Source organism: Microcebus murinus, chromosome 1 (assembly GCF_040939455.1).
Source record: "Microcebus murinus isolate Inina chromosome 1, M.murinus_Inina_mat1.0, whole genome shotgun sequence".
NCBI classification, from domain to species: Eukaryota; Metazoa; Chordata; class Mammalia; order Primates; family Cheirogaleidae; genus Microcebus; species Microcebus murinus.
This window is the reverse complement of record NC_134104.1, coordinates 312,395-338,362: the sequence shown is the minus strand read 5'-3', so window position 1 is coordinate 338,362 and position 25,968 is coordinate 312,395. Positions and strand designations below refer to the sequence as shown.

General features: G+C 46.0%; 1 protein-coding gene across 3 annotated transcripts in view; it reads left to right on the top strand.

Moving 5' to 3' along the window:
• The window catches only part of PCNT (pericentrin), a 115,222-nt gene that overhangs the window by 8,232 nt on the left and 81,022 nt on the right, over window positions 1–25,968 (top strand). For all 3 annotated transcript variants that reach the window (XM_012780084.3, XM_012780083.3, XM_012780079.3), the window contains exons 3-10: window positions 14,432–14,515; window positions 15,080–15,335; window positions 16,845–16,900; window positions 18,346–18,520; window positions 19,075–19,211; window positions 20,954–21,065; window positions 23,469–23,712; window positions 24,472–24,559. In XM_012780084.3, the coding sequence (XP_012635538.2) occupies window positions 14,432–14,515; window positions 15,080–15,335; window positions 16,845–16,900; window positions 18,346–18,520; window positions 19,075–19,211; window positions 20,954–21,065; window positions 23,469–23,712; window positions 24,472–24,559 (1,152 nt within the window). The remainder of the gene's footprint in view (window positions 1–14,431; window positions 14,516–15,079; window positions 15,336–16,844; window positions 16,901–18,345; window positions 18,521–19,074; window positions 19,212–20,953; window positions 21,066–23,468; window positions 23,713–24,471; window positions 24,560–25,968) is intronic.

Sequence of the window (25,968 nt, the reverse complement as noted above, 5' to 3'; positions counted from 1 at the left end):
TCTTTTTCTTTTTTTTTTTGGAGACAAGAGTCTCAATCTGTTGCCCTGGCTAGAGTGCTGTGGCATCAGTCTAGCTCACAGCAACCTCAAACTCCTGGGCTCAGGCAATCCTTCTGGCTCAGCCTCCCAAGTAGCTGGGACTACAGGCATGTGCCACCATGCCTGGCTAATTTTTTCTATATATTTTTAGTTGGCCAATTAATTTCTTTCTATTTGTAGTAGAGACGGGGTCTTGCTCTTTCTCAGACTGGTTTCGAACTCCTGACCTTGAGCGATCTTCCCGCCTCGGCCTCCCAGAGTGCTAGAATTATAGGCTTGAGCCACTGAGCCCGGCCCGATTGTTTTCTTATTATTGGATTTTGAGAGTTCTTTGTATATTCTAGATATAAGTTTTTTTTTTTTTGTTTTTTTTAATTTTAAAGAGATTTATTCTGAGCCAAATTTGAGGACCATGACCCGGAGCCACTGCCAAGAGGCCTTGGGCAAGTGGACTCACTGTGGCTGGGTTACAGTTTGGTTTTTATACATTTTAGAGACAAGGGTTATGGGTAAAGCCATCAATCAATGTGTGGGAGGTATACATTGGTTTGGCCCAAAAAGGAGGGCCATCTTGAAGCGAGGGCTTACAGGTTATAGGTGGGTTTAAAGATTCTTTAGATTGTAATTGGCTAAAGACTTGAAGCTTTGTCTAAAGAGGTGGAATGTTTTAACATAAACTGTTTACCAGAGGTAAGCCACCATTTGTTGCAAATAGAAGGCCTGCAGGTTTGTCTTGCATACCCTCAGGCCTGTTAATGGGTTACAAAGGAAGTCTCCAAGAAGGGAGGGGGGCATGATAAGGCCTGTCTGACCTCCCTCCTCCTGGCAGGCAACTTTGTCCTTGAATATTCCTCTGGCCACGAGGGGGTCCATTCAGTCAGCTGGTAGGGGTTGAGGATTTTAGTTCACAATTCCCCCCTTTTGGCCAAGATCTGTTATAGGCAGCATCTATGGCCAAACTTTTATTTTGTCCCATCCGTTGCCAGGGTGGTGTGGCTACCTGCCCTGGGTCCATCTAGTCCCTCGGTGGGACCCTTGTGGTCAAGAGGACCGAAGAGCCAAACTGGGGCTTATAGCCAATTAAATAAGCCATACAGGATGGGAGGTAGACAGGCACTCATTAATACGCTAAAATTCTTTAGATGACATAAGAGTAAAATGCAAAATATTAAAGGCAAGGCTACAAAACTAATTTACCTACAAGTATTGAGATATACTATATTCTTGTGTTTAGTGGTAGACTTGTAGCAAATATAAGCATCATTAATTAACATTTAAGCTAAGGGAGTTTAGTAATTTATACTAAGGTGGCTGATAAATTACTCATTATATTTTCTTTTGTATAATCTATAACTGATAAAAATTACACTCAGTAAGTTTGAAGTTTATAAAAAGCAGGAAAAAAGAACTTTTATGATTGGGATGGATATCTGCAGCATGTGGCCTGAAAAGACAAAGTATTTCTTTTAGTATTCCTTTAGGCTTTTGCGTGTCCCTCCTATATCTGGAGGGTAACTAATTCCATCCCTCAGAATTGGCCCTTACAATCTGGCACGCCCCCTCCTCCGCGACATTCCCTGGGCTCAGAGGGAGGATATTTGAACAAGGCTTTGGCAGATTCCATGGTTTTAAGGTCCCAGAGATCAGGTAAACTTGCTAATTACCTAAAATTTGTCAGAACTCTGGAAAACAAAACAAAAGAATTAGTAATGTTTTAAATAAAGAGTCTTTATGGCCGGGCGGGGTGGCTCACGCCTATAATCCTAGCACTCTGGGAGGCCGAGGCGGGCGGATTGCTCAAGGTCAGGAGTTCAAAACCAGCCTGAGCGAGACCCCGTCTCTACCATAAAAATAGAAAGAAATTAATTGGCCAACTGATATATATAATATAAAATCAGCCGGGCATGGTGGCTCGTGCCTGTAGTCCCAGCTACTCGGGAGGCTGAGGCAGCAGGATCGCTTGAGCCCAGGAGTCTGAGGTTGCTGTGAGCGAGGCTGACGCCACGGCACTCACTCTAGCCTGGGCAAGAAAGCGAGACTCTGTCTCCAAAAAAAAAATAAAAAAAAAAAAAAAAAAAAAAGAGTCTTTATATGAAAATTTAGTTTCGTACATGAGGTTTGAGTTAGCTATACTCATGGTCATATCAGATTTTTAATTAAAGTCTTGGAACTTTGTTTTGTTTTAGTCCAGTGGTATATATAATCTCTAAAGTTATTAGAAACCAGTATTTAAGTGGATTTGTCAGTCCTTTCCATGGCCTTTACTTGAAGAAGCCAATTTTAGACTTAGCCAGAAAGAACCACTCTCTGAAATGTATCAAAGTAAAATAATAACTTAAAAGATGATAAAACTTGACCAGCCATGGTTACAGACAGTTGACAAACCAAATTGGTTATTATGTGACATATAGCAATTTACATAACCATAATTATTATTGATACACATACCAAGACATGCCAATATTTTACAAAACTAGTATTAATAACATACTTATACAAGTACAGCCCAAAGAAAATTAAACACCATTTTATATTTGACAATGTTCCCTGGATGGTTTTGACACATTAAATAAATCTAATGTCTTTCTTAGACTTTTAGTGATCCTAATGTATAAAAAGCTAGTTTAAGGTCAAAAGGCTGGATTTAGAATTTAACTTTTGGAAAGATCATCAAATATCAAAGGCTTAAAGCATTTGTTCATATATAATCACAAACCACTATAAAATAATTTAATAAAGAGAGACATCAAATAAATCTAAAGGTGATAAAGTTATATGGATATAAATCTTAACCCTTTTTTTTTAGTTTTTCTAGTTAGTCAGAACCTAATAAAGAGAGCACAGGGATTATCTGACAAAGTATAAAATGTTTTTCCAAAGCATAAAATGCCAATTACCAAAATTAAACAAAAACCTTTTGTACTACACTACTTTTTATATTAAAAGGAAAAAAAACATGTTATAAAATTAAAATGAATACACATCATGTTATTTCATTAAGAGTAAATTAATATTGATAGAAATCTTTGTTTTAGCCAAAATTCTTTAATAAATTTTCTTTTATAAACTTTATTCTCACCTGCACATACCATACACCATTTACAAAACATACCTTAAAACTTTCGATTTTGTCCTAACATTCCCTTTTCCTAAATAACCATTCATTTTAGGACAAAAATTTCATGCAAGATCCTTTCTTTACATTACTTTCTGTTAACCTTTCTTACCTTACATTAACCTTTCTTACCAAAAACATATTTCTATATTCATTGTCCCTTTACATCTTTTTAAGTAGGAAGTCATGAATTGTTTATCATAAGACACTTGTCATGAAACAAGATTGTAGGTTACTGTAAAATTATAGCCAAATTAATAATTCAAATATATATATATATTTTTAAGTGCCAAAATCCTATTTTTTGAGAAAGGAGACTCAGTGTCTCAAATAAGTATAAGACCTAATAGACAGACTGCAGTACAAGTTAATAAGGAAGCTGAATCTGTGTCTTTTTTTTTGCAGTTTATTAAAAGGTGATTAAAAAATCTTTTGTTATTCCTATTAATATCATATGACAATCTAGTTTAAAAGAGAAAACCAAATTTCATTGTATTAGTGTACCAATGATCAAAGTTAATTTTAATAAAATCTTATAAACAAATCTATCTAATTTTAACCTATAAGACTGTAAGACTTTTATAAACCTTTTATAACCTTTAACTTTTATATCCACTTAATTTTTCATGATCATTTACATATTGAATAAGTAGTTTAAAAAACCAATAAATTAAACAAAATAATGGATTTAAACAGAACTCTAGAACAAATGGGCCTGACTGACCTTTATAGGACATTCTACCTCAAAACCACTGAATACACATTCTTCTCATAAGCTCATGGGTCATTCTCTAAGATTGACCATATCCTAGGACACAAAGCATGTCTCAAACAATTTAAAAAAAAAAATAGAAATTATACCATGTCTCTTTTCAGATCACAATGGAGTAAATGTAGAAATCAACCCTAACAGGAACTCTCATTTTTACACAAAATCATGGAAACTAAACAACCTTCTACTAAATGATCACTTCATAAATGAGGAAATCAAGATGGAAACCAAAAGATTTTTTTTTGAACTAAATGACAACACAAGTTATCAAACACAAGTTATCAAAACTTGTGGGAGGAAAGTTTATTTCCATAAATGCCTATAAACAAAATTATCTTTTAACAAAACTAATACTTATGTTGTATAACATTTTTATTAAAAGAATTTTTGTATAGGGTTGTTTTTCTTTTATCTAGAAGTTTTAATTACACGTGCTAATCATAATGTCAACTCTTAGAAAAATTTAGGAAGTTAAACTTTGAACTGTTAGTCACTAATTTTATTAGTATTCCTAAATATAAAGCTATGAAGGTATATAAACTTATATTTAAGAACTGATGTTCTAGTATTTTACCTTATAAATGACCCATTTATAAGGGACATATAATGACATTTTAGGATCATCTTTTTTTTTTTTAACTTAACATAATGACTAAGATTTTAAATTACATGAAAACTTTATTTGTATTTATTGCATTTGTATTTACCTAATTCATCTATATTAGCAGCTTACTTAGATCCTTGCTATTAAAAGTTTAAGTTACTTTTTTTATTAACCATTTTTATACCCTGTAAATTAGATATATATAACAGAACATGGATCAAAATACAAACTCAAATCTTATCAAAAATAAGCATTTTGATAAGACTTGTTATTTTAAACAAATATAACATCACTTTTTTTTTTTTTTTTTTTTTTTGAGACAGAGTCTCACTTTGTTGCCCAGGCTAGAGTGAGTGCCATGGCGTCAGCCTAGCTCACAGCAACCTCAAACTCCTGGGCTCAAGCAATCCTGTTGCCTCAGCCTCCCAAGTAGCTGGGACTACAGGCATTCGCCACCATGCCCGGCTAATTTTTTGTATATATATTTTTAGTTGGCCAATTAATTTCTTTCTATTTATAGTAGAGACGGGGTCTTGCTCTTGCTCAGGCTGGTTTCGAACTCCTGACCTCGAGCAATCCGCCCGCCTCGGCCTCCCAGAGAGCTAGGATTACAGGCGTGAGCCACCGCGCCCGGCCAACATCACTTTTAAATTTTGTAAATATAGTAGTCATTTTAGAATATCTTGTTTAAAGGTATTAGCTAATTAGATCCTTCCAAAAGCCTTTATTTTAAGCTAGTTTTTTTTTTTTTAATCCCATCAACATAAGATTTCCTGGCTGTAGACTGAGGAAAAGAAAACTTTCAGCATCAATTATTAGCACCTCAAACAATGATACAAAGCGGTTAACATGCTTTTTACATGAGACTCAAGATTAAGCTGTTTTTTAAAAAAACTATCTAAATGGTCTCAAAACAATGTTTAGTGCATAAACTTGAGCACATTTATGGAGTAAGATTACTTTGAGATTCTCATGGATTTTAACCATCATTCACTTTTTATCTTAAAATAAATTACTATATAAAAAATAATTTAGAATTTTTTTTTCTAGGCAAAAACTCTATTACAGTAACACAGTGTAATCTAACCAGCTAGATTGTAAAGAGTAGGACAAAATTGGACAAGACCAAGGTAAAACTAAAGCTTTCAATTTAAGTTCTTTACAACTTTCAGGACAACTTTGAATCCCTAACAGTACTGTTAAATGAGTTGAACACACCTTGTGCACCTCTCTACAGGCATTGAATGAGTGGAGGTAAACTATTTCTGCAGTTAGGATTAAAAGATCAAAACCAAAATGTTTTTTTTTATACACCTTTAACGATTAAATTTGGTTTTTTTCCCTCTATTTGTTGTTTTATTTATTCTAATTTGCTGACTCAGGCACATTTGCATTTTTACCTTAAAGTTAAACACATAAGTATTTTTGTTGGTAACCCAGATTCAGTTAATATCATTTGACCAAATATTAAATTTACTTTACTTATCAAAAATCACCCATTACTTTGTCTTTGGCTGAGTTTACATTTTTATCAAACCTTTACACCTCAAGAACTTAAAAATGTCCAGTAAAACCCAGGCAAAAACAAATGTATGCTGACAGTTTGAAAGCATTTTTACTATTACTTTACTAATAACACCTTCTTATTTATTAATAATAACACAGCTTATTTACCAATGGTTACTAAATTCACATGAAGCATTTGGGTTTAATTTATGAGCGCTCCCTTAATTTTAAAACAGTCCGAAACCTATAAGCACAAACATGTGATACATGGACAGACATAAAACATACCCAAACATATACACTCTCTCAGACACATACATACACACAAAGTTCTGATAAATTTTACCCTAGAATGTTACCCATGAAATGTAACACAAACTCACCAGTCTGTAAAAGAAAGCTGGATCTAAATTTCTTCTGATGAGACTGGAACTTGTTCACCTGGCAAATTTTAGTTGACCTTATAGGTAACTTAATTAGGCCTGTGGATCAAAGTTTTGGGTAAAGCAGTTTCTACGGCAGTTTGATTTTTTTTTTTCTTCAGTGCAAAATGAGTTTTCTATGTTAGCATTTTAGCTAGAACTGGCTGCAAGGTCTCCAGGTAGCCTTTCAATTGTAAATACCACAACATTGAGTTATCTTAACATCACTAGAAAAAGTTAGCGGATTTTAGAGTAGCCAGAAAGGAAGAGAGAGATAGCTTGAGACATTTTAATAGTGGGGGGTCGACCATTTTAGCTCTGAATTTTTCTTGATGTAATTTTGCCCTTTCTTAAAAACTTGTGCACAAGAATTAGCTATAACCAGCTGGAGCCCTAGAAAACCTGGCATGCCTTTGAATCTTTTCATTTACAAAAATACTTGCAAGTAGAGATGCCACAAACCAACTGGGGTGCCCCAACAGGAGTCATTTTCCTTGCCCTTCCTCACTCTTAAAGAATTTGCTTTTCATAGACAAGCCAATTGAAACTAGTTTTGAGAGGAAAAAAGGCAACGGAGAAAGCCCTTTAGAATGCACCTCCAAACCTAAATTAGGATCCCAAACAACAATTCCTAGGAAAAGAACCAGCTCAGAATAAACCAAGACCATCAACCAAAAAACGGGAGGTCCGGATCTCAGGAGGACTTACCAGTTCCCGCCAAAGGAGAAGCTCGGAGTCGGAGGCCTAAAAGGGCCATGCTGGTACCTGGCGCCGAGTCCTCGCTGCTCCTTAGGTGGCCCTGAGTCTTCTCTGAGATCCTGCCAACTACGCCAAAATTGTCGACGGAAAAAAAAGCCAAATCTGCAAAATAATTGGTTTTTTTTTTTTTTTTTTTTGAGACAGAGTCTCACTTGTTGCCCAGGCTAGAGTGAGTGCCATGGCGTCAGCCTAGCTCACAGCAACCTCAAACTCCTGGGCTCAAGCGATCCTCCTGCCTCAGCCTCCAGAGTAGCTGGGACTACAGGCATGTGCCACTATGCCCGGCTAATTTTTTCTATATATATTAGTTGGCCAATTAATTTCTTTCTATTTATAATAGAGATGAGGTCTCACTCTTGCTCAGGCTGGTTTCGAACTCCTGACCTTGAGCAATCCGCCCGTCTCGGCCTCCCAGAGAGCTAGGATTACAGGCGTGAGCCACCGCGCCCGGCCTGCAAAATAATTTTAAAGAGATTTATTCTGAGCCAAATTTGAGGACCATGACCCGGAGCCACTGCCAAGAGGCCTTGGGCAAGTGGACTCCTAGATATAAGTTTTGAAATCAGATATAGCTTTGTTCATATTTTCTTCTAGTTGGTGGTTTGTCTTTATTCTCTCTCTCTCTTTTTAAGACAGTCTCCCTCCTTTGCCCTGAGTAGACTGCCGTGGTGTTAGCCTAGCTCACAGCAATCTCAGACTCCTGGCCTCAAGCAATCTTCCCCCCTCAGCCTCCTAAGTAGATGGGACTACAGGCATGTGCCTCCATGCCTGGCTAACCTTTTTCATATTTTTAGTAGAGATGGGGTCTTGCTCTTAATGAGGCTGCTCAAACTCCTGAGCTCAAGCAATCCCCCCGCCTCAGCTTCCCAGAGTGCTAAGATTGCAGGCGTGAGTCACCACACCTGGACCATCTTTATTCTCTTAACAGTGCCTTTTGAAGAGCAAAAGATTTTAATTTTAATGAGCTCTGATTTATCAATTTCTTCTTTTATGTTTTGTGCTTTTGGTGATATATCTGGAGAATTGTTTTCCTAACCTAGTGTTTTCCAACATTTATTTCATTATCTCCCTCTCAAAGAACCTTTTTAGGCATTTTTTTTTTGTTTTCATACACCCATGAAGTTTTTTTTTTTTTTTTTTGAGACAGAGTCTCACTTTGTTGTCCAGGCTAGAGTGAGTGCCGTGGCGTCAGCCTAGCTCACAGCAACCTCAAACTCCTGGGCTCAAGCCATCCTCCTGCCTCAGCCTCCCGAGTAGCTGGGACTACAGGCATGCGCCACCATGCCCGGCTAATTTTTTATATATATATATATATATATCAGTTGGCCAATTAATTTCTTTCTATTTATAGTAGAGACGGGGTCTCGCTCTTGCTCAGGCTGGTTTTGAACTCCTGACCTTGAGCAATCCGCCCGCCTCGGCCTCCCAAGAGCTAGGATTACAGGCGTGAGCCATAGTGCCCGGCCTACCCATGAAGTTTTATTAGTATAGATATATCCTTTTCTGTTTATGTCTAATATATCTGTACATTAAAAATGAATAAATAAAAATTTTTAGTTAATTTTTAAGTCAAAAGTTAGAAAGCTGTTAATAGAATATAGAGACCTTACACAGAAATGAACCCAGAATTGATCATAGACCTAAATGTAAAATGCAAAGCTAAAACTTTTAGAAGAAAATATAGGGCAAAATCTACATGACCTTGGGCTTGGCTATAAGTTTTTAGATACAACACCAAAAGTATGATTAGTGAAAGAAAAAATTGATAAGGTGAACTTAGTGAAATAAAAAAATTCTCCCAAAAGACAATGTTAACAGGATGGAAACACAAGCCATAGCTTGGGAGAAATATTTACACAACATACATCTGATACAGGACTTGTTGCCAAAACATACAGAGAAATCTTAAAACTCAACAATAGGAAAATAAATAACCCAATTTAAAAAAATAGACATCTTGCCAAAGAATATATACAGATGGCAGATAAGTATATGAAAAGATGTTCAACATCATTTGCCTTAAAGAAATGAAAATTAAAACAACAAGATACCACTATACGCTTGTTAGAATTTCTAAGATCCAAAACACCACACCAAATGCCAGTGAGGATGTGAGGTAACAGGAACACTCCTTCATGCTGGTGAGAATGCAAAATGGCATGTCCACTTTGAAAAAGAGTTTGACAGTTTTTAATTAACCTAACAGTAGTTTTTCTGTATGGTCCTGCAATTGTGCACATAGGTATTTGCCAGCTGATTTGAAAAGTGATGTTCATGTAAAAACCTGCATGTGGATCTTTATAGCAACTTTATTCATAATTGCCCTGACCTGGAAGCACCCAAGATGTGCTTCGGTAGGTGAATGGGTAGATAGACTGGTCCATCCAGACAGTGGAATATTATCTGGCACTAAAAGGAGATGAGCTACCAAGCTGTGAAAAGGCGTGGAGCGTCCTTAAGTGCATGTTGCTAAGTGAAAGAAGGGAGGCCGAGAAGGCTGCATATGTCTGCTTCTATTCATAGCACATTCTGGAAAAGGCAGAGCTGTAACAGACTGTAAACGAGTCAGTTTATCAAGTTGGTGGTGGGCTGGGGAAGCTGAGCAGATGAAGCACGGATTTTCTAGGTCAGGGGACTGTTCTGTGTGGTGCTGTTGTCGTGTGTGTGGCATCGAGCATTCCTCGGAACATGCGGAACTTGACAGCAGAGTGAACGGAATGTAGCAGATTTTAAGAATTCACTTAGGAGGTTGGAGGAGTCCCATGGGGGAATGCAGACCGATGGGTTCTACTTGTGTTACAAATGTTTAGAACCATGGCACAGCACGGAAGGGCTGGGGGAAAGGTGCCGACGTGCACCTGCAGGAACAGTGAGGTCCGTGAGGCTGCAGGCAGAGGAGCCAATCTCTAGCCCTGCTTGATGAGGGTGCTGCCCAGAGGCACTGAGCATTTCCCATGCTGCTGTCCGCGCAGCTGGGACTGCACAGCTAAGACAGTGGTGGCTTCTCACTGTCCCCTGACGTGCTGGTGCTCGTCAGCTCACCAGGTCTGCGTTGGCCGGCCCACGGCTGCAGTGACATGGCAAGTGTGAAGGTGGGCGTGGGGTCTGGGTGGTTGGGGAAGGCAGTGAGGAGGTCAGCAGGCAGGAAAGGAGAGAAAGGAGGGGAGACTGAAAGACTGTTACTCTGCTCAGCTGCTGCCACAAGTGGCACAGACTAGAAGGCTTGAGCAACAGGGGCTTATGTTCTGCCAGCCTCCGGAGGCCAGAAGTCCAAGGTCAAGGTGCTGGCACAGCTGGTTTATGGGTAGCTGCCTTCTCCCCTGTCCTCACATGGCGGAGAGCTCTGGTGTCCCTTCTTATCAGGACACATTCCTATTGGATCAGGGCCCCATCCTTGTGACCTCATCTAACCTTAATCACTTCTTTACGGCCATGTCTCCAAAGCTTCCACCTATGAATTTGGTGGAAAAATTCAATCCATAACAGACCACAATAGGAGAGAAGGTTTGATCAGTCTGAGAGTTGTATTTAGAGAAAGGCTATAAGCAGGTGCAGTGTCTCACTTCTATAATCCCTGCAGTTTGAGTGGATGAGGCAAAAGGATCGATTGAGGCCAGGAGTTTGAGACCAGCCTGAGCAACATAGGGAGACCTAGTGTCTACAAAGAATAGAAAGAAAAAAAATTAACTGAATGTAGTGGTGCATCTTGTAGTCCCAGCTACTTGGGAGTCTGAGGCAGGAGGATCACTCCAGCCTAGGGTTTCAAGGCTGCAGTGAGCTATGATGATGACACTGCACTCCAGCCTGGGCAACAGAGAGAGACTCTGTCTCTTCAAAAAAAAAAAAAAGCTATTGATGTTTGATTTGAGTGGTGGCAGGAGAGGAGTAGATGGACCTCCAAGTTCTGAAAGTGTAAGTGAAATAATTACCTTTGTCTTTTTAAAAAGGACAGAATATATTTGCCTGTGGATCAGAGTCAGTTTGAAGTGAGTAAGGCTCAGGCTAGAACATCTGAACTGGACAAAAACTTCTGGGCAGGCAAGAAGCTATTGTCAGGCTTGATTTGGAGGTGGAAGAGCTGTGTCCTGGCTCTGCTCCCCACCAGAAAGTTTGTCATTAACTTGCTAGGTCATGTCTAGTTCAAAGGAACTGTCATGTTTTAATACAAAGCATGAAGGCTAGGCTTACCTTCTGCATTATGATTCAGTGTCTCTGAGTGGGTACCTTTCCCTTCTCTGCCTGGGCAGTGATTTACTTGTCTGTTTTAAAGACTGGGTGAGGTAGGGTATCTGCTGAAGCCTGTGGGATCAGAAAAGAAAGATGTCAGCATGGAGAAATGAGACCAGATCCAGCAATGACACTTGGTGAGCCTCCTTGGGCCGTTGGTGCTTGGTGGCTGTGCTGAGGGGCTCAGGCCCAGGAGGACAGGATCGGGTGGGAGTGGACATGGTTTTCCCTGGGCAGACCTGCTGGTGGGGGTCGTGCTGGGTCGCCTGGTGGAGGGTCCAGCCCCCAGAGTCCTCTGCTTGTGGCTTTCTTTCCATTTTTAGTGAAGAGAATGATTGCAGTGATCTGTGATCTAGTTTTCTGAAAGTAGGGAAGTTCAGTTAATTCTAGATCGTCTGAACTGGTTGAGGGGCTGGAGGAGAGCAGTGATCAGAACTTTTTCCTTCTGGGTTTTGGTGTCGAGGAGCCTTTCTGCAGAATTACCTTTGTCCTTGTGCTGAGCTCAGTCTAACAATGAAATAAAGTTGCATTTTATGACCATGTGCCTGTGCTGAGAGGTGGGCTAGAGCAGTGGTCCCCAGCCTTTTTGACACCAGGGATGGGTTTCATGGAAGACAGTTCTTCCAGGGACAGGGTTGGGGGGAGGCGGAGCTCAGGTGGTGATGAGAGTTATGGGCAGTAGCCAGAACAAATAGCTTCAAATACACATGAAGCTTTCCTCACTCACCTGCCTCTCATCTCCTCACCTCCTGCTGTGCCCTTCATTCCTACCTTTCTAGGAAGATAATTCTTTAGTGCATGGGGTGGGGAAGAGGGATGGCACGGGGTGGGAAGAGGGGTGGCACGGGGTGGGGAAGAGGGGTGGCACGGGGTGGGGAAGTGGGGTGGTGCGGCAGAGCTCTGCAGCCTGGTCCCTACCAGGCTGGGCTGGGGACCACAGGGCTAGAGGATTCGTGAGTCTAGGCAGTAACCGATCAGGTTATACAGTGCTGGCAGTGGCATTTCAGAATGACACCTGTCTTTAAAAGGGGAGTCTGAAGATGCACTCCTTGTTTTGTACAAAGTTTCATGTTAGTTTAGTTCTATTCATGTGTCTACTGCTTGGTAGGATGCCTGGCAGTGATGTATGTGGTTAGGTGTTAGATCTTTTTCTTTTCCTTTGACAAAAATAGGAATGGATGCAATTATATTTTAATACAGAATAATAATGGCTCATGTATACATTTTTTATTTGTGCCAGACGTGGTGGTCTGTGTTCTGTGTTTCTTGTTTAATCTTTGTGGCCCAGCTGTGTGGTAGGGACTTTGGTCTATGAGGAGAGGAGTTCTGGGCCTGTCCCAGAGCCCCACAGCTGTGTGTCACCAAGCAGGCTTTGCAGCTGGCAGCTCAGCTGCCAGGTGACCCGTGCTGGGCCATGCACGTCTTCTGTGCATGGCCCAGCATACTGGCTTCTTTGTTAGCTCTGTGTGACTTGTATCTGTGACTTCATTCATCTTTTTGCTTACTTAATTGCATGTAACCTACAAAAGACAAAATGCATTATTTGCATTGATTTTCTCAGTAGGGGTTGGAGTTAGTGATACTTGACCAGAACACTGCAGTGGTCCAGCTGATTGGTGGACACCAGTGGGGAGGGCGGACTGGGATGTGGCTGCGTTCCTGCTGACCAAACCCAATTGTCAGCGTGGCTGCAGGTGTCGTGACTGCAGTCAGCTGAGCACATTCTGGGCTGAGCATAATTGTTGACTTACAGAAAGTTCCGAAGCATCCATCTCATTTGTGTAAAACCTTTCCTCCCTACCTTTACCTCTGTTTTTTTAGGTTGGAGGTTTGGCATTTAATGAGAATACTTGTTTTCACCTTCAGAATGTTACTTTGATGTACTTTGTTCTGGTTGCATATACTTTTTTTTTTTTTTTGAGACAGAATCTCACTCTGTTTCTTGGGCTAGAGTGCCGTCGTATCAGCCTAGCCCACGGCAACCTCAAACTCCTAGGCTCGGCCGTTTGCGGTGGCTCACGCCTGTAATCCTAGCACTCTGGGAGGCCGAGGCGGGAGGATTGCTCGAGGTCAGGAGTTCAAAACCAGCCTGAGCAAGAGCGAGAGCCCGTCCCTACTAAAAATAGAAGGAAATTAATTGGCCAACTAAAAATATATAGAGAAAAAATTAGCTGGGCATGGTGGCGCAAACCTGTAGTCCTAGCTACTCGGAGGCTGAGGCAGGAGGATCGCTTGAGCCCAGGAGTTTGAAGTTGCAGTGAGCTAGGCTGATGCCACAGCACTCACTCTAGCCTGAGGAACAAAGTGAGACTCTGTCTCAAAAAAAAAACAAAACTCCTAGGCTGAGGCAGGAGGATCGCTTGAGCCCAGGAATTTGAGGTTGCTGTGAGCTAGGCTGATGCCACGGCACTCACTCTAGCCTGGGGAACAAAGTGAGACTCTGTCTCAAAAAAAAGAAAACAAAACTCCTAGGCTCAAGTGATCTTCCTGCCTCAGCCTCCCAAGTAGCTGGGACTACAGGCTTGCGCCACCATGCCCGGCTAATTTTTTCTCTATATATTTTTAGTTAGCCAATTAATTTCCTTCTATTTTTAGTAGGGACGGGCTCTCGCTCTTGCTCAGGCTGGTTTTGAACTCCTGACCTCGAGCAATCCGCCCGCCTCGGCCTCCCAGAGTGCTAGGATTACAGGCGTGAGCCACCGCGCCTGGCCTGCCCTTCAGTGTTGTAACATGTGCCAGTTCTTCATTCCTGTGTACAGCTGAGCAGTGTCCATCATACGAACATGCCACATTTTGTTCATTCCTCCATCAGTGGGTGTTTGGGTGGTTTCCATCTGCGGCTGTTGTGAATGATGCTGCTATAAACATTCGCCTGCGTGTTTGTGTGAGGACATACGTTTTCAGTTCTCCCTGGCATGTCACAGTTATTTTTTAGTGACTGTTTTCTCATGTCAATTCTGGGCCATGTTCTTTGCTTTCCTTCCCAGGAACGTGAACAGGAATGTGAACAGGAACGTGAGCCTGAGATTGCTGAGCTTGTGGGCAGACCCAATGAGCAGCAGCAGACACAGGTGATGCAGCAGCGGGGCCCTGGGCACGGAGCAGTCGGCCCCCACATGGTCACCGTGGTTCTTCTGTGATTTTTACCAGGGTTGGGGAGGGTTCCCGGCAGGCAGGGTGGGTGCTGCGGGCCTGTTGTCTCCTCTCTTCTGTTGGATTTGTTTCCATGTTCTTTGTGTGGGGTTCTCACAAGGGCCAGTGGAGGGATGCCCAGGGGCAGGGTGTCTGGCCGCGTGAGTGATGCGCCCTGACCTTGGAGCTGGCCATGCCCCCATTAGCTGAGTGTCCGCTCTGAGTGCAGACTGCCTTTGGTGACCGAAGGAGGTGGTGTGTGCAGGTGGGAGGCACATCTGGTGATGGCGGGGCTCGGGACGCAGCATGGAGCCCTGGGAGGGAGGGGCTGTGGGTGACGTGGGTGGGAGGGTGGGTGACCTGCACTGGCCTAGGAGCTGGTCGGCATCCTGCCTCTGCCCACGGGGAGGGCCCTGCCGTTTTCACGTCTGTGCTCTGCTTACTCCTGTCCTGTCTCATGTCCACTTTCTGCGCCTCACCAGAGATGCTTCTCTCCGCTGCAGACGGTGCACAGCCTTGAGCTGGAAGCGCTGCGCCTGAGTCTGAGCAACATGCACACGGTGCAGCTGGAGCTGACACAGGCCAACCTCCAGAAGGAGAAGGAGACGGCGCTTACGGAGCTGCGGGAGATGCTGAACAGCCGGCGCGCCCAGGAGCTGGCCCTGCTGCAGAGCAGGCAGCAGCACGAGCTGGAGCTCCTCAGGGAGCAGCACACGCGGGAGAAGGAAGAGATGGCGCTCAGGTGTAGCCAGAAAACAGGTATGCAGCCGCTCAGGTGTGGACAGAAAGGTGGACAGGAAGCGGGTGCTGCTCATACTCATGTGCAGATGGACAGGTGGACAGGAAGTGGGTGCTGCTTACACTCAGGTGCGGATGGACAGGTGGACAGGAAGCGGGTGCTGTACGCTCAGGTGTGGACAGACAGGTGGACAGGAAGCGAGTGCTGTACACTCAGGTGTGGACCGACAGGTGGACAGGAAGTGGGTGCTATACACTCAGGTGCGGACGGACAGGTGGACAGGAAGCAGGTGGTGCTGACACTCAGGTGTGGACGGACAGGTGGACAGGAAGCGGGTGGCTGCAATCCACTGGTTGACCTGGGTGCTTTTTAAATTTGGTGATTATCTGGCCTAAACTGAGCTCTTTACATGTGTAATATTTACTTTTATGTTTTAATTTTAATGGTTTTGGTACTTTTTGTTCACCTATTTGAAGTGTACAACCTGGGGTCTTGTAGCACAGCTACAGAGCTCACAGCAGGCCAGTTTGGAGCACCCATCTCCAAGGAGAACCCGCACCCCACAGCCGCCTCCGCGTCCTGCTGGGAGGCAGCCGCAGGTCTCCAGCCACAGGTGTGCTGGAAAGTCTTCTGCCGTGGCCACCTGTCACTCACTCTCATGCTGGAGGAACTGTTTTCTTAGTTTCTTGTGACACCCTCCCATGTTTCTTCATGTAATTTCAAGCAAGCACAAATATATGTTTTTATTTTCCTCCTTCCTTTTCTATAATATAAAACGTCTGCCTCTTGCCGCATCCATGCCACTTCTCTGTGGTGCTCCTGGGCTGGCATCATGCCAGTCCACCGAGGCCCTGCCCTGCTCTGGTCCCCGGTGCCGCGTGTGGCTGGCCTGGAGGTCCTGACTGTCCCTCTGGACGTGGCAGCACGTTGTCCGCAGAGGCCTCATTCTCAGCTGTGAGGCCGCCTCCTAGCCAGGCGCTGTCTGCTCCTACTCCACACCCACCCGTCCGGACGTCCTCCTGCTGCTTCCTGCCCCAATCTCCAGGCGTGCTGCACCCACCACCCACCTCAGGCTGTGACATACCTTTTCACACCTGCCCCTTCCTCTGCCCAATACCTGTGGTTCCTAAGGAGGCAACTAACCATCCAAGTTGTTGCTTGAGCCCGTCTTCTTGGGCTTCTTCTCTCTTGGGTTGAAGGCTGTTGGACCCTAGAGCCACCCTGCAGTGCTTCACCTGGAACTGGACTTGGTGGGAGCCTGAGCTAAGGGCCCCGGGTTTCTCGTGGCCAGAGAGTAGAGTGACTTTCAGGGTGGGAGTCCCAGGGCCTGACCTTTACCTGCTCTCTTAGGTTGTTCCATGTGGCTGGGCTTAATGTTGGCAGAAATACACGTTATTTAAACTACACACATCACAGGCAGGCCCTGTTGTCCTGGGAAGGTCGACAAGTGCCCGTGGAGCAGCCAGTGGGTACAGTTATTAGAAAAGTTGAGACTAAGTGGTCTGAGGTACTTTTTTTATTTCTTGCAGCTGAGCTGAAGGAGAAGTTACAATCAGAGATGGAGAAAAATGTCCAAATGATAGAGGTAATATGATTGATTGGAAAAATAATTCATGCCAGGTACAGTGGCTACCTGTAATCCTAGCACTCTCAGAGGCCGAAGTGAGAGGATCGCTTGAGGTCAGGAGTTCAAGACTAATCTGGGCAATAGCTGAGACCCCGTCTCTACTAAAAATAGAAAAAATTAGCCAGTGTGTGCTGGTGCTCGCCTATAATCCCAGCTACTCAGGAGGCTGAAGCAGGAGGATCTTGAGCCCAGGAGCTGGAGGCTGCAGTGAGCTGTCATGATGCCACTGTGTGCCCAGGCGACAGAGCCAGACTCTCTCTTTAAAAAGAAAACACAATGTAATTCATGTGTATATTGTATTTCTTTTTTCAGCACATCCCATAGCACCCTGTCCTTGCCCTCACTTGATTCAAACAGAATCTGATCAAAGCTTTGTTGGAATGTGCCAGTTGAAAGTGTATAGCATTCTTTTCTTTGTATAATTTGTATTTGTCAGAAGATTTTTTCCACACAATGGCGCTCACCTGTCCTGCCTAGGCTGGGCTTCTGCATGGCTCCATGGCCCTGCCCGGAGCTGTGCTCTGGTGCACAGCCTCTGTCCCCCCAGACTTGTATCTGGTAGAGGGAGGTGGACGTGGCAGTTCAGTGAAATGCTCGGGGTGCAGGTGCTGGGCGTTTCATGGAGCAGCTCCCTGGGAGAGCTTTCCGGTGGGGCAGGGTGCCGTGGGTGAGTGGGAGGTGTTGTGACCATGGGTGGCACCAAGTTGGGGCCAGGCCCCTGGTGGAAGGGGGTGATCCCCAGCCCATGCTGAGTGTGAGGTGTGGCCTGAGCCAGGTGTGCTGGCCTCATCCTCAGACCACGGTTGGAGCAATGGCGAGCAACGGCTGTCAGCCTGGGACTCAGATGGCGCTCCGGCCTCCTGCCCCCTGGCCCAGGCGGTGGGGACAGAGCCCAGCCCCAGAGAGACGTTGGCAAAGTCGCCGTTGCTCCCCGGATCTTGCAGGGAGGTGGTGCTTAAGCCTTTGAAGGCAGCTGTGTGGATGCCGTGCTGTGTCCCGAGGCCGGTTCTGTTCTGGGACAGGTGGTCTTTGTTCTTGTTCTTTGGACCTCCAGACGCTTCCGTTCCTGTCCTTTCAGCCGTCCATGGAGGGACTGACTGACCACCAAGAACCCGTTTATGGGGACAGTTTAGTTTGGGGGTGATGACTGCCCACGCTTGTTTTGTTTTTTGAGACAGGGCCTTGCTCTTGTCCCAGCTAAGGTGCAGTGGTGTGATCAGAGCTCACCGCAGCCTCCAACTCCTGATCTCAAGTGATCCTCCCTCCTTGGCTTCCCAGAGTGCTAGGATTGCAGGAGCCAGTCACCCACCAGGCCCCACTCTTGGCTTTTGACTGTTTGACTTAAGTCTCTGTACTACACATAATCAACTATTGACTCTAATTTTCTTTTTCTTTCAAATTAGACCCTGAAGCAAGACTGGGAATCTGAAAGAGATTTATGCTTAGAAAAGCTACGCAAAGAGTTATCTGCAAAGCATCAGCTAGAAATGGAGGATTTACGAAGCCAGTTTCAGGAAGAATTGGCAGAACAGAAAGCTGAGTTGGAAAAGATTTTTCAAGCCAAAAACCAGGCTGAATGTGAGCATCTTATTGAAACGAGCAAGTGTGAAGTGGGAGTGAGCTTCCCTGCGTGACACTGGAGGAGGTGTCATGTGACTCATCCTGTGAGCCTGGCACGCATCTCCTGCCCTTGGTGTCGCTTGCGGGCAGTGGAGCACACTTGTGTTGGAGCCCTCTCAGGGTCCTGGCCCTTCCTGCCCGTGGTTCAGGGAGACGCTTTGCACGTTCAGCTGCTGAGCGACCGCCGTGGCAGCAGCATCGCAGCTGCTCACTGTTGACGCTCCCGGTTGCATGTCCCTTGCGACACCGTGGGTTGGATGGCCTGTGGGTCTGTGGTGCTGCCTGCACCTCGTTGTGAGTGTCCCTTCCTCCCCAGGAGAGGGCGGGGAGGGGCTGAGGACAGGTCTGCATGGCCCCTGTGGGCGGGGCCCTTTCTGCGCTAGCCCAGAGTGGGGCCTCGCGTGGCGGTGCTATGTGCACTGTGATCACCAGTCGTGCCGTGTGCGTCGATGTCACTGCTGAGGAGGAGCATGTCTTGTCATGAACTGAGTGACGTCTGTCCTGCTTTCTAGCTACCCTTGAGAATCTGGAAGCTCAATATGAAGCCACCATTAAAAAGTTGCGTGAAGACCTACAGTCTGAACGATGCCGTTACTTAGAAGACTTGGAGTTAAAATTCAAAGAAAAGGAAAGAGAAAAACAGCTAGAGGTAGGCAAGAGCATATTTATATTTAATTACATGATGTATTTGGGAAGTTTTAGAAGATTTTGGAATTGGGCTGTTGCATAGTCTATTATTTGCTAAAACTTAAGTACTATATTTAAAGAGACTCTCAGTGTTTGACAAATAAAAGTATAAGGACAGGGCATATGAGGTTGATTTAATAATTATGTTCACTCTTGAACTCAGAAAATGCATATTCTTTATAAGGGTCTCTGAGACATTTATAGAAATAGAAACATTTATAGAAATTTATAGAAATTCTAAACAGGAGTGTAAAGCCATATTTTCTGACCGTAATTCAATAAACAAGAAATTCCTAAGAAAAGTTAACCAAACACATTTGTGCTGTTATGTATTCAAGACGTTTCTCTAATGAAATACACACAGATGAAAATGTAGGCCATATGGCCAGATCCCCAAGTGCTTTTACTACCAAACCTAAGAAGCAAGCAAACATCCCAGGCATCAGTTCAAGAAATTAAAAAGAAAATAAACTAGAAGCTGGAATTAGCAGTGTGTCCAGCCAGGAGTTACATACCTGAGAAGAGGGAAGAAGTCGGGGTTCAGGGGCCTCAGGAGGTTATCCCGGGCCCCAGGTCCCCCTGCTCAGCGAGAACAGGCCTAACGTGTGCGGGGAGCGAGGCTGGGGCCTGAGTAGCAGCCTGCAGAAGACATGAGTTACTGAGAGGAAAAGGGGGGGCAGCCCCCACCACAGTCAGAGAGAGACTTTTAAAAATCAGTTGTAGTTTTTGTCCTTCTATGGGTGTTTTGACCAGTCCTCACATTGTCAAGACTGTGGGCAATGCCAGCTCTGCCCTGGCGGCCTGGGGCAGTGTGAGCAGATGCTGCAGATGCCAGGCCAGTCTGACCAGGGTCGGCCTTCAGCCTCGGTCCCGAGCATTCTTCGTGCCCCAAGGTGTTCACCACAGCTTGTGACATCTAAGAATCAGTCCCACACATAGTCACTGGGTTGTGCTGTGTTGATCTCTGGGCTCCTGGTGATGTGATAGAGAAACGTTTAGTATCAAAGTGTAAGAGGTGGCTGGGTGCGGTGGCTCACGCCTGTAAGTTCCAGCACTTTGGAAGCCTGAGATGGCAGGATCCCAGGAATCCTGGAGTTCAAGGCTGCAGGGATCTACGATGATGCCACTGTACTCTAGCTGGGTGATAGAGCAAGACTGTCTTAAAAAAAAAAAAAAGGTGTTAAGAGATAACTTGCTGCTTTAGTGCAAAAATAGTAAAAATGAGAATCCCCCCATTTTGTGAGTGATGGGCACTGAGCGCCAATGCTGTTTCCAAGCCCGCACCAAAGCTAGTGAGCAGGTGGGACGTGCGTGCAGTTGAGACTGTCCCAAACATCTACTCAGCGGCGTGTACGTGGGACTCTGCCACGCTGGGCAGTGCAGGTAGACATGGCCACAGACCGTGGGCGTGCTCACAAGGGAGTGCCGTCCGGCTGTGACCCCTGTGTCCCCTGCCATCTGGCACTCACACACCCGGAAGTTGCTGTCATCCGTAGCGTGCTTTGCAGTGTGGAGTGGTGGCCCACACGGAGCAGACCTGTTCTGATTGCGGCTGTTGCTGGTTTTCCCTGAGTTGCAGGTTTGGGGCGAGCTTTCCCCCAGAGGTGTTTGCGGATGACTTGAGGAACCGCACAAAATACGTTCACTGTGGGGGTGGGCGGGGTCTGTCTCATCCGGGCCTCACCGGACACTGCTCTTTCCCAGTTAGAGACTCTTCAAGCATCGTACGCAGACCTGAAGGCACAGTCTCAGGAGGAAATCCGGCGCCTGTGGTCACAGCTTGATTCTACGAGAACCAACAGGCAGGAACTGAATGGTGAGGAATTTTATGTGGAAAATTTTTTAAGTCCTTAAAAGCTGAAGTTGTGAGTTCTTAATTGTTAAAACCCCAAACTAGAATTTAATAATTGTAGCAGGCACGAAAGAATGATTTTGTAAATTGTTTTACATCTTGAAGATTTACTTGTGTAGTTTCATGATGGAAATTTATTTGCTAGGAGAGAGCCTGAGTTTTTTCCTTAGCAAGTCAGTTGTGTAGCGACGTGTCATCGTGTGCCCTTACACTTGAGATTGACACTGGAGTATTAGATGGACCCGTGGTGTTTACTTTTAACCCAGAAAGTATGGTAAACATGTGGCTCTCCGCTGGCATTTGAGGTTGCAGCACCGTGCCTGCCACACGCTGCCACGTGGACCGTGCTCCCTCAGTGGCTGTGGTGGGCTCCTGTGGCTGCAGCCCCACCTGTGCTGAGGAAGTTCTGCTTCAGGCCCCCGCACAGCTGGGCTCCTCGGAAGACCCCGAGTCCCTGCCCCATCCTTCCACATCAGGCCTCTGCTTAGCGGTGACAACAGGCGCTTCAGGGTGGGCGGAGCCTCTTGCGCCCATAGGCAGGTGGTGGTCTGGCCTGGCGAGGCCACAGGAGATACAGACAGACTGGCATGAGTTTTCTGGAGTTTATAGACGGACTTTTTTTTTTTTTTTTTTTTTTTTTTGAGATAAGGTATTGCTCTGTCTCCTGGGCTGCAGTGCAGTGGCATAATCATGGCTCATTGCAACCTCCAATTCCTGGGCTGAAGCGATCCTCCTGCCTCAGCCTCCTGAGTAGCTGGGCCTATAGGCATGTCCTACCACACCCAGCTGATTCTTTTATTTTTAGTAGAGAAGGGGTCTCGCTTTTGCTGAGGCTGATCTTGAACTCCTGAGCTCAAGTGATCCTCCCACCTTGGCCTCCCAGAGTGCTGGGATTGCAGGCGTGAGCCACCGCACCTAGTCCAGACAGAGCCTTTAAACCCACTAATTTTCCCTGTGGATAAATGTGATTTGGAACAAAGATTTGGTCCTTTATCAGAAAGGACCAAAAATACCGCTGCTTGGGAATCACAGTCTGTCACCTGGTGGCTCTGCCTCCAGCCTTGAGCACCGTCTGGTGGCAAAGGTGGGGGTCCTGCCAGTTTGTCTTTCTCTCGGAGTCTGTCCGCACTGGAAGGGGGGAGGGAGCTGGTGGGCCACAGACGGCTGCTTTCATGCATAGGTACTGCTTGTGGCATTGCAAACCCGTCCTGCGTCTGAGGACCCATCCAGAGGACTGTGACGTGGAGTCTCTGGGATGGTGACCAGCTTCAGTCCATATTGCTAGTCCTTGATTGCTGTAGACCCACCAGTGTCTTCTCTGGACCACAGTAGCCATGGGGACATGTTCTCTCATGGTTGTGTTGCTTTTCTGTTGCTATCTAACAAATTATCACAAACTTGGTGGCCCAAAACAACACACATTTATTAGCTCAAAGAAAGTCTGGGATGGTGCGGCTGGGTTTTCTGCCCAGGGTCTCCTACGCCGAAATCTGGGTGTGGCCCATGTCCTGACCTGTGTCTGCTTGCAGGCTCGTTCCGGTCTTGGCAGAGCTGCATCTTTTTTTTTTTTTTTTTTTTTTTGAGACAGAGTCTCGCTTTGTTGCCCAGGCTAGAGTGAGTGCCATGGCGTCAGCCTAGCTCACAGCAACCTCAAACTCCTGGGCTCAAGCAATCCTCCTGCCTCAGCCTCCCAAGTAGCTGGGACTACAGGCACGCGCCACTATGCCCGGCTAATTTTTTCTATGTATATTAGTTGGCCAATTAATTTGTTTCTATTTATAGTAGAGACGGGGGTCTCATTCTTGCTCAGGCTGGTTTTTTTTTTTTTTTTTTGAGCCAGAGTCTCGCTTTGTTGCCCAGGCTTGAGTGAGTGCCGTGGCGTCAGCCCAGCTCACAGCAACCTCAAACTCCTGGGCTCAAGCAATCCTCCTGCCTCAGCCTCCCGAGTAGCTGGGACTACAGGCATGCGCCACCATGCCCGGCTGCTCAGGCTGGTTTTGAACTCCTGACCTTGAGCGATCCACCTGCCTCAGCCTCCCAGAGTGCTAGGATTACAGGCGTGAGCCACTGCACCCGGCCAGAGCTGCATCTGGTGGTGCAGGACCAGCATCTGTTGCCTTCTGGCTGTGGCTGAGGCCGCTGGGCCTGAGAGGCCACCACCTCCTTCCACGTGGGGTGCTTTGCTGGGGAAAGTGTTCGCTCTGGGAGTTGCAAATCGAAGCCACGGGAGGGGTCCCTTGTCACACTGTCCGGTTCTGAGATTGTCAGGCTTGATTCCCAAACAGCCTGCACACCACAGGGTCTTACCTGTCTGCTGGTTTTCCATGTCTCATTTTAAGATAATTGCGTGATTTCATCCTGTTACAGAGTTACAGGAGCAGCTCCTGGCGAGAGCGTCTCATGTGGAAGAATTGGAACACCTGAAGCGAGATTTTAAACAGCAGCAGCAGCAAGAAAAAACCCAGCATGAATCTGAACTGGAGCAACTGAGAATTTATTTTGAAGAGAAATTAAGGGATGCTGAGAAAACCTACCAAGAAGACCTGACTCTGTTACAGCATCGGCTGCAGGAGGTCAAGGAGGATTCTCTACTGGAGTCCGTGGAAATCAGGTAAATAAAGCAGTTTCTATCTTTTTTTTTTGAGACAGAGTTTCACTCTGTTGCCAGACTACAGTGCCGTGGCGTCAGCCTAGCTCACAGCAACTTCAGACTCCTGGGCTCAAGCGATCCTCCTGCCTCAGCCTCCCGAGTAGCTGGGAAACAGGCATGTGCCACCATGCCCGGCTAATTTTTTCTATATATTTTTAGTTGGCCAATTAATTTCTTTCTATTTTTAGTAGAGACAGGGTCTCGCTCTTGCTCAGGCTGGTTTTGAACTCCTGACCTTGAGCAATCCACCCACCTCGGTCTCCCAGAGTGCCAGGATTACAGGCATGAGCCACCGTGCCTTGCCAGCAATTTCCATCTTAAATGTGTTTCTAAAATATAGGAACTTTGTCCTGAATTCAGATCTAGTTTTGTTTGTCATTTCATGCCAATGGAGACCAGTAGCCTTTGTTTTAGAAACACACTTCGTGCTCCGGACCCAAGACAAGATAATACTAACGCTAGAACGGAGTCTCTGACCTGCACGTTTCTGCTCGGTCGATGGCATGCACCCCCCCTCCCCCGCCTGGGTCTTGTACCCCTACCCCCACGGTGGCCCTGGCTGGGCCCAGCACAGACTGGCCTTGGCCCCTGCACCTAGGCCCCACCCGCCTTTGCTCTGGAAGCGAGAAAGGGGTCTTTGCACTGTCGGTCTCTGGGGTATGGTGGAGCCCAAGTGGAAGAGGGGCGTGTGCAGTTTGTAAAACATGTTTTCTGTCTTAGTTCATCTCGTACATGTTTGGAAGAGACACCTGAGAAAGAAAAAACAGGTCGTCTTGACCAACTTGACCTTCAACCTGAACAACATGAGGTAATGGACCAGTCACTGGGCAGAGGCTGCCTTTCATGACCCCTGCGTGTCGTGTTATGGAATCTGTTTGCATCTTCCCTGACTCCTCAGATAGAGGAAGGCTGCTTTGGTATTAGTAGATGCCTCTGGTGAGACCACATGCTATGCTGTGCTCATCTCTTTGTGCACTTTTTTCCCTTTTTCTGAGACATGGTCTGGCTCTGTTGCTCAGGCTGGGGTGTGGTGGTGTGATCACAGCTCACTGTAGCCAGATGCTCCTGGACCTAAGTGGTCCTCCTGCCTTGGCCTCCCAGACTGTTAGGATTACAGGCACGCCACCATTCTCAGGCTCTTGATGCACTTTTTGGTCAAGGGCATAGATCCGGAAGGGGGAGGAGGGGTCAGGAGAGCAAGTCCTTCCCTCAGCCCCTCACCCACCATAAGGGAGGCCTTCTCCTGCCAGGCATGTCTCATACTGCGTGTCGTCAGACTTGACTTTTGACACTTTGAAGGATGTGAAATTGTGTCTTTGCTTAGAGTTACGTGTTAAACATCTCACTGGCTTTTATGTTTCTTTTTTCTCGAATTGCCTCCATGCCATTGGTTTCTGTTATTTTTATTATCTGTGGAGCAGCGCTGTCCAAACAGTGCTTCCTGGGATGATGGGCAGTTGTGGGTCTGGGCCACCAATGTGGTCTCCAGGACGTCCTGTGAGCATCTGCTATGTGGCTAGTGCTGGAGGTCGCCATGGTGATTCCCTGGAGCATCAGCCCTCAGTGCAGGTGCACTGAGCTTCACCTGGGCACTGACTCTTGGTCAGAATGGCTGCTGTTTTGGTCCTTTAGGTTGTGTCTTAGCTCAGGTGGCATCACTAAGTCCCACAGACTGGGTGGGTCAAACCGTGGACATGGATTCTCTCCCAGGCCTGCAGGCGAGCAGGGAGCGGCAGGGCTGGCTCCTTGGAGGCCTCTCTCCTGGCCGTGCAGTCTGTGCTCCTCCCTGTGTCCTGGCAGGGTCGTCCCTCTGTGCGTGTCTGTGTCCTCACCCCCTCTTCCGACAGGGCACCGGTCAGACTATCAGGGCCCACCCTGGTGACCTCATTTAATCTTAATTCCCTCTTCAAAGGCCCTGTCTCCAAATACAGTCACATGCTGAGGTCATGTGGTCAGAGTCTCAACATATGAATTTCGGGGCACACAGTTCAGCCCCTCCTGGGGGTCTCCCACTCCCTGTGGATCCCAGGAGAGGGTGTGAGGTGCTGCCCCCCCCCCCCCCGGCCTCCCCGCCAGGTGCACGCAGGGTCTCTGTGCCTACAGGTGTGACGCAGACGCTGCAGCAGACCCCTTGCTCGCTGCCTCCCTGTCCGCACATGGCCGCTCTTCTCGGGAGCCACGCCCGCTGCTCCTCACCGTCTCTCTGGCGCTGGGTCT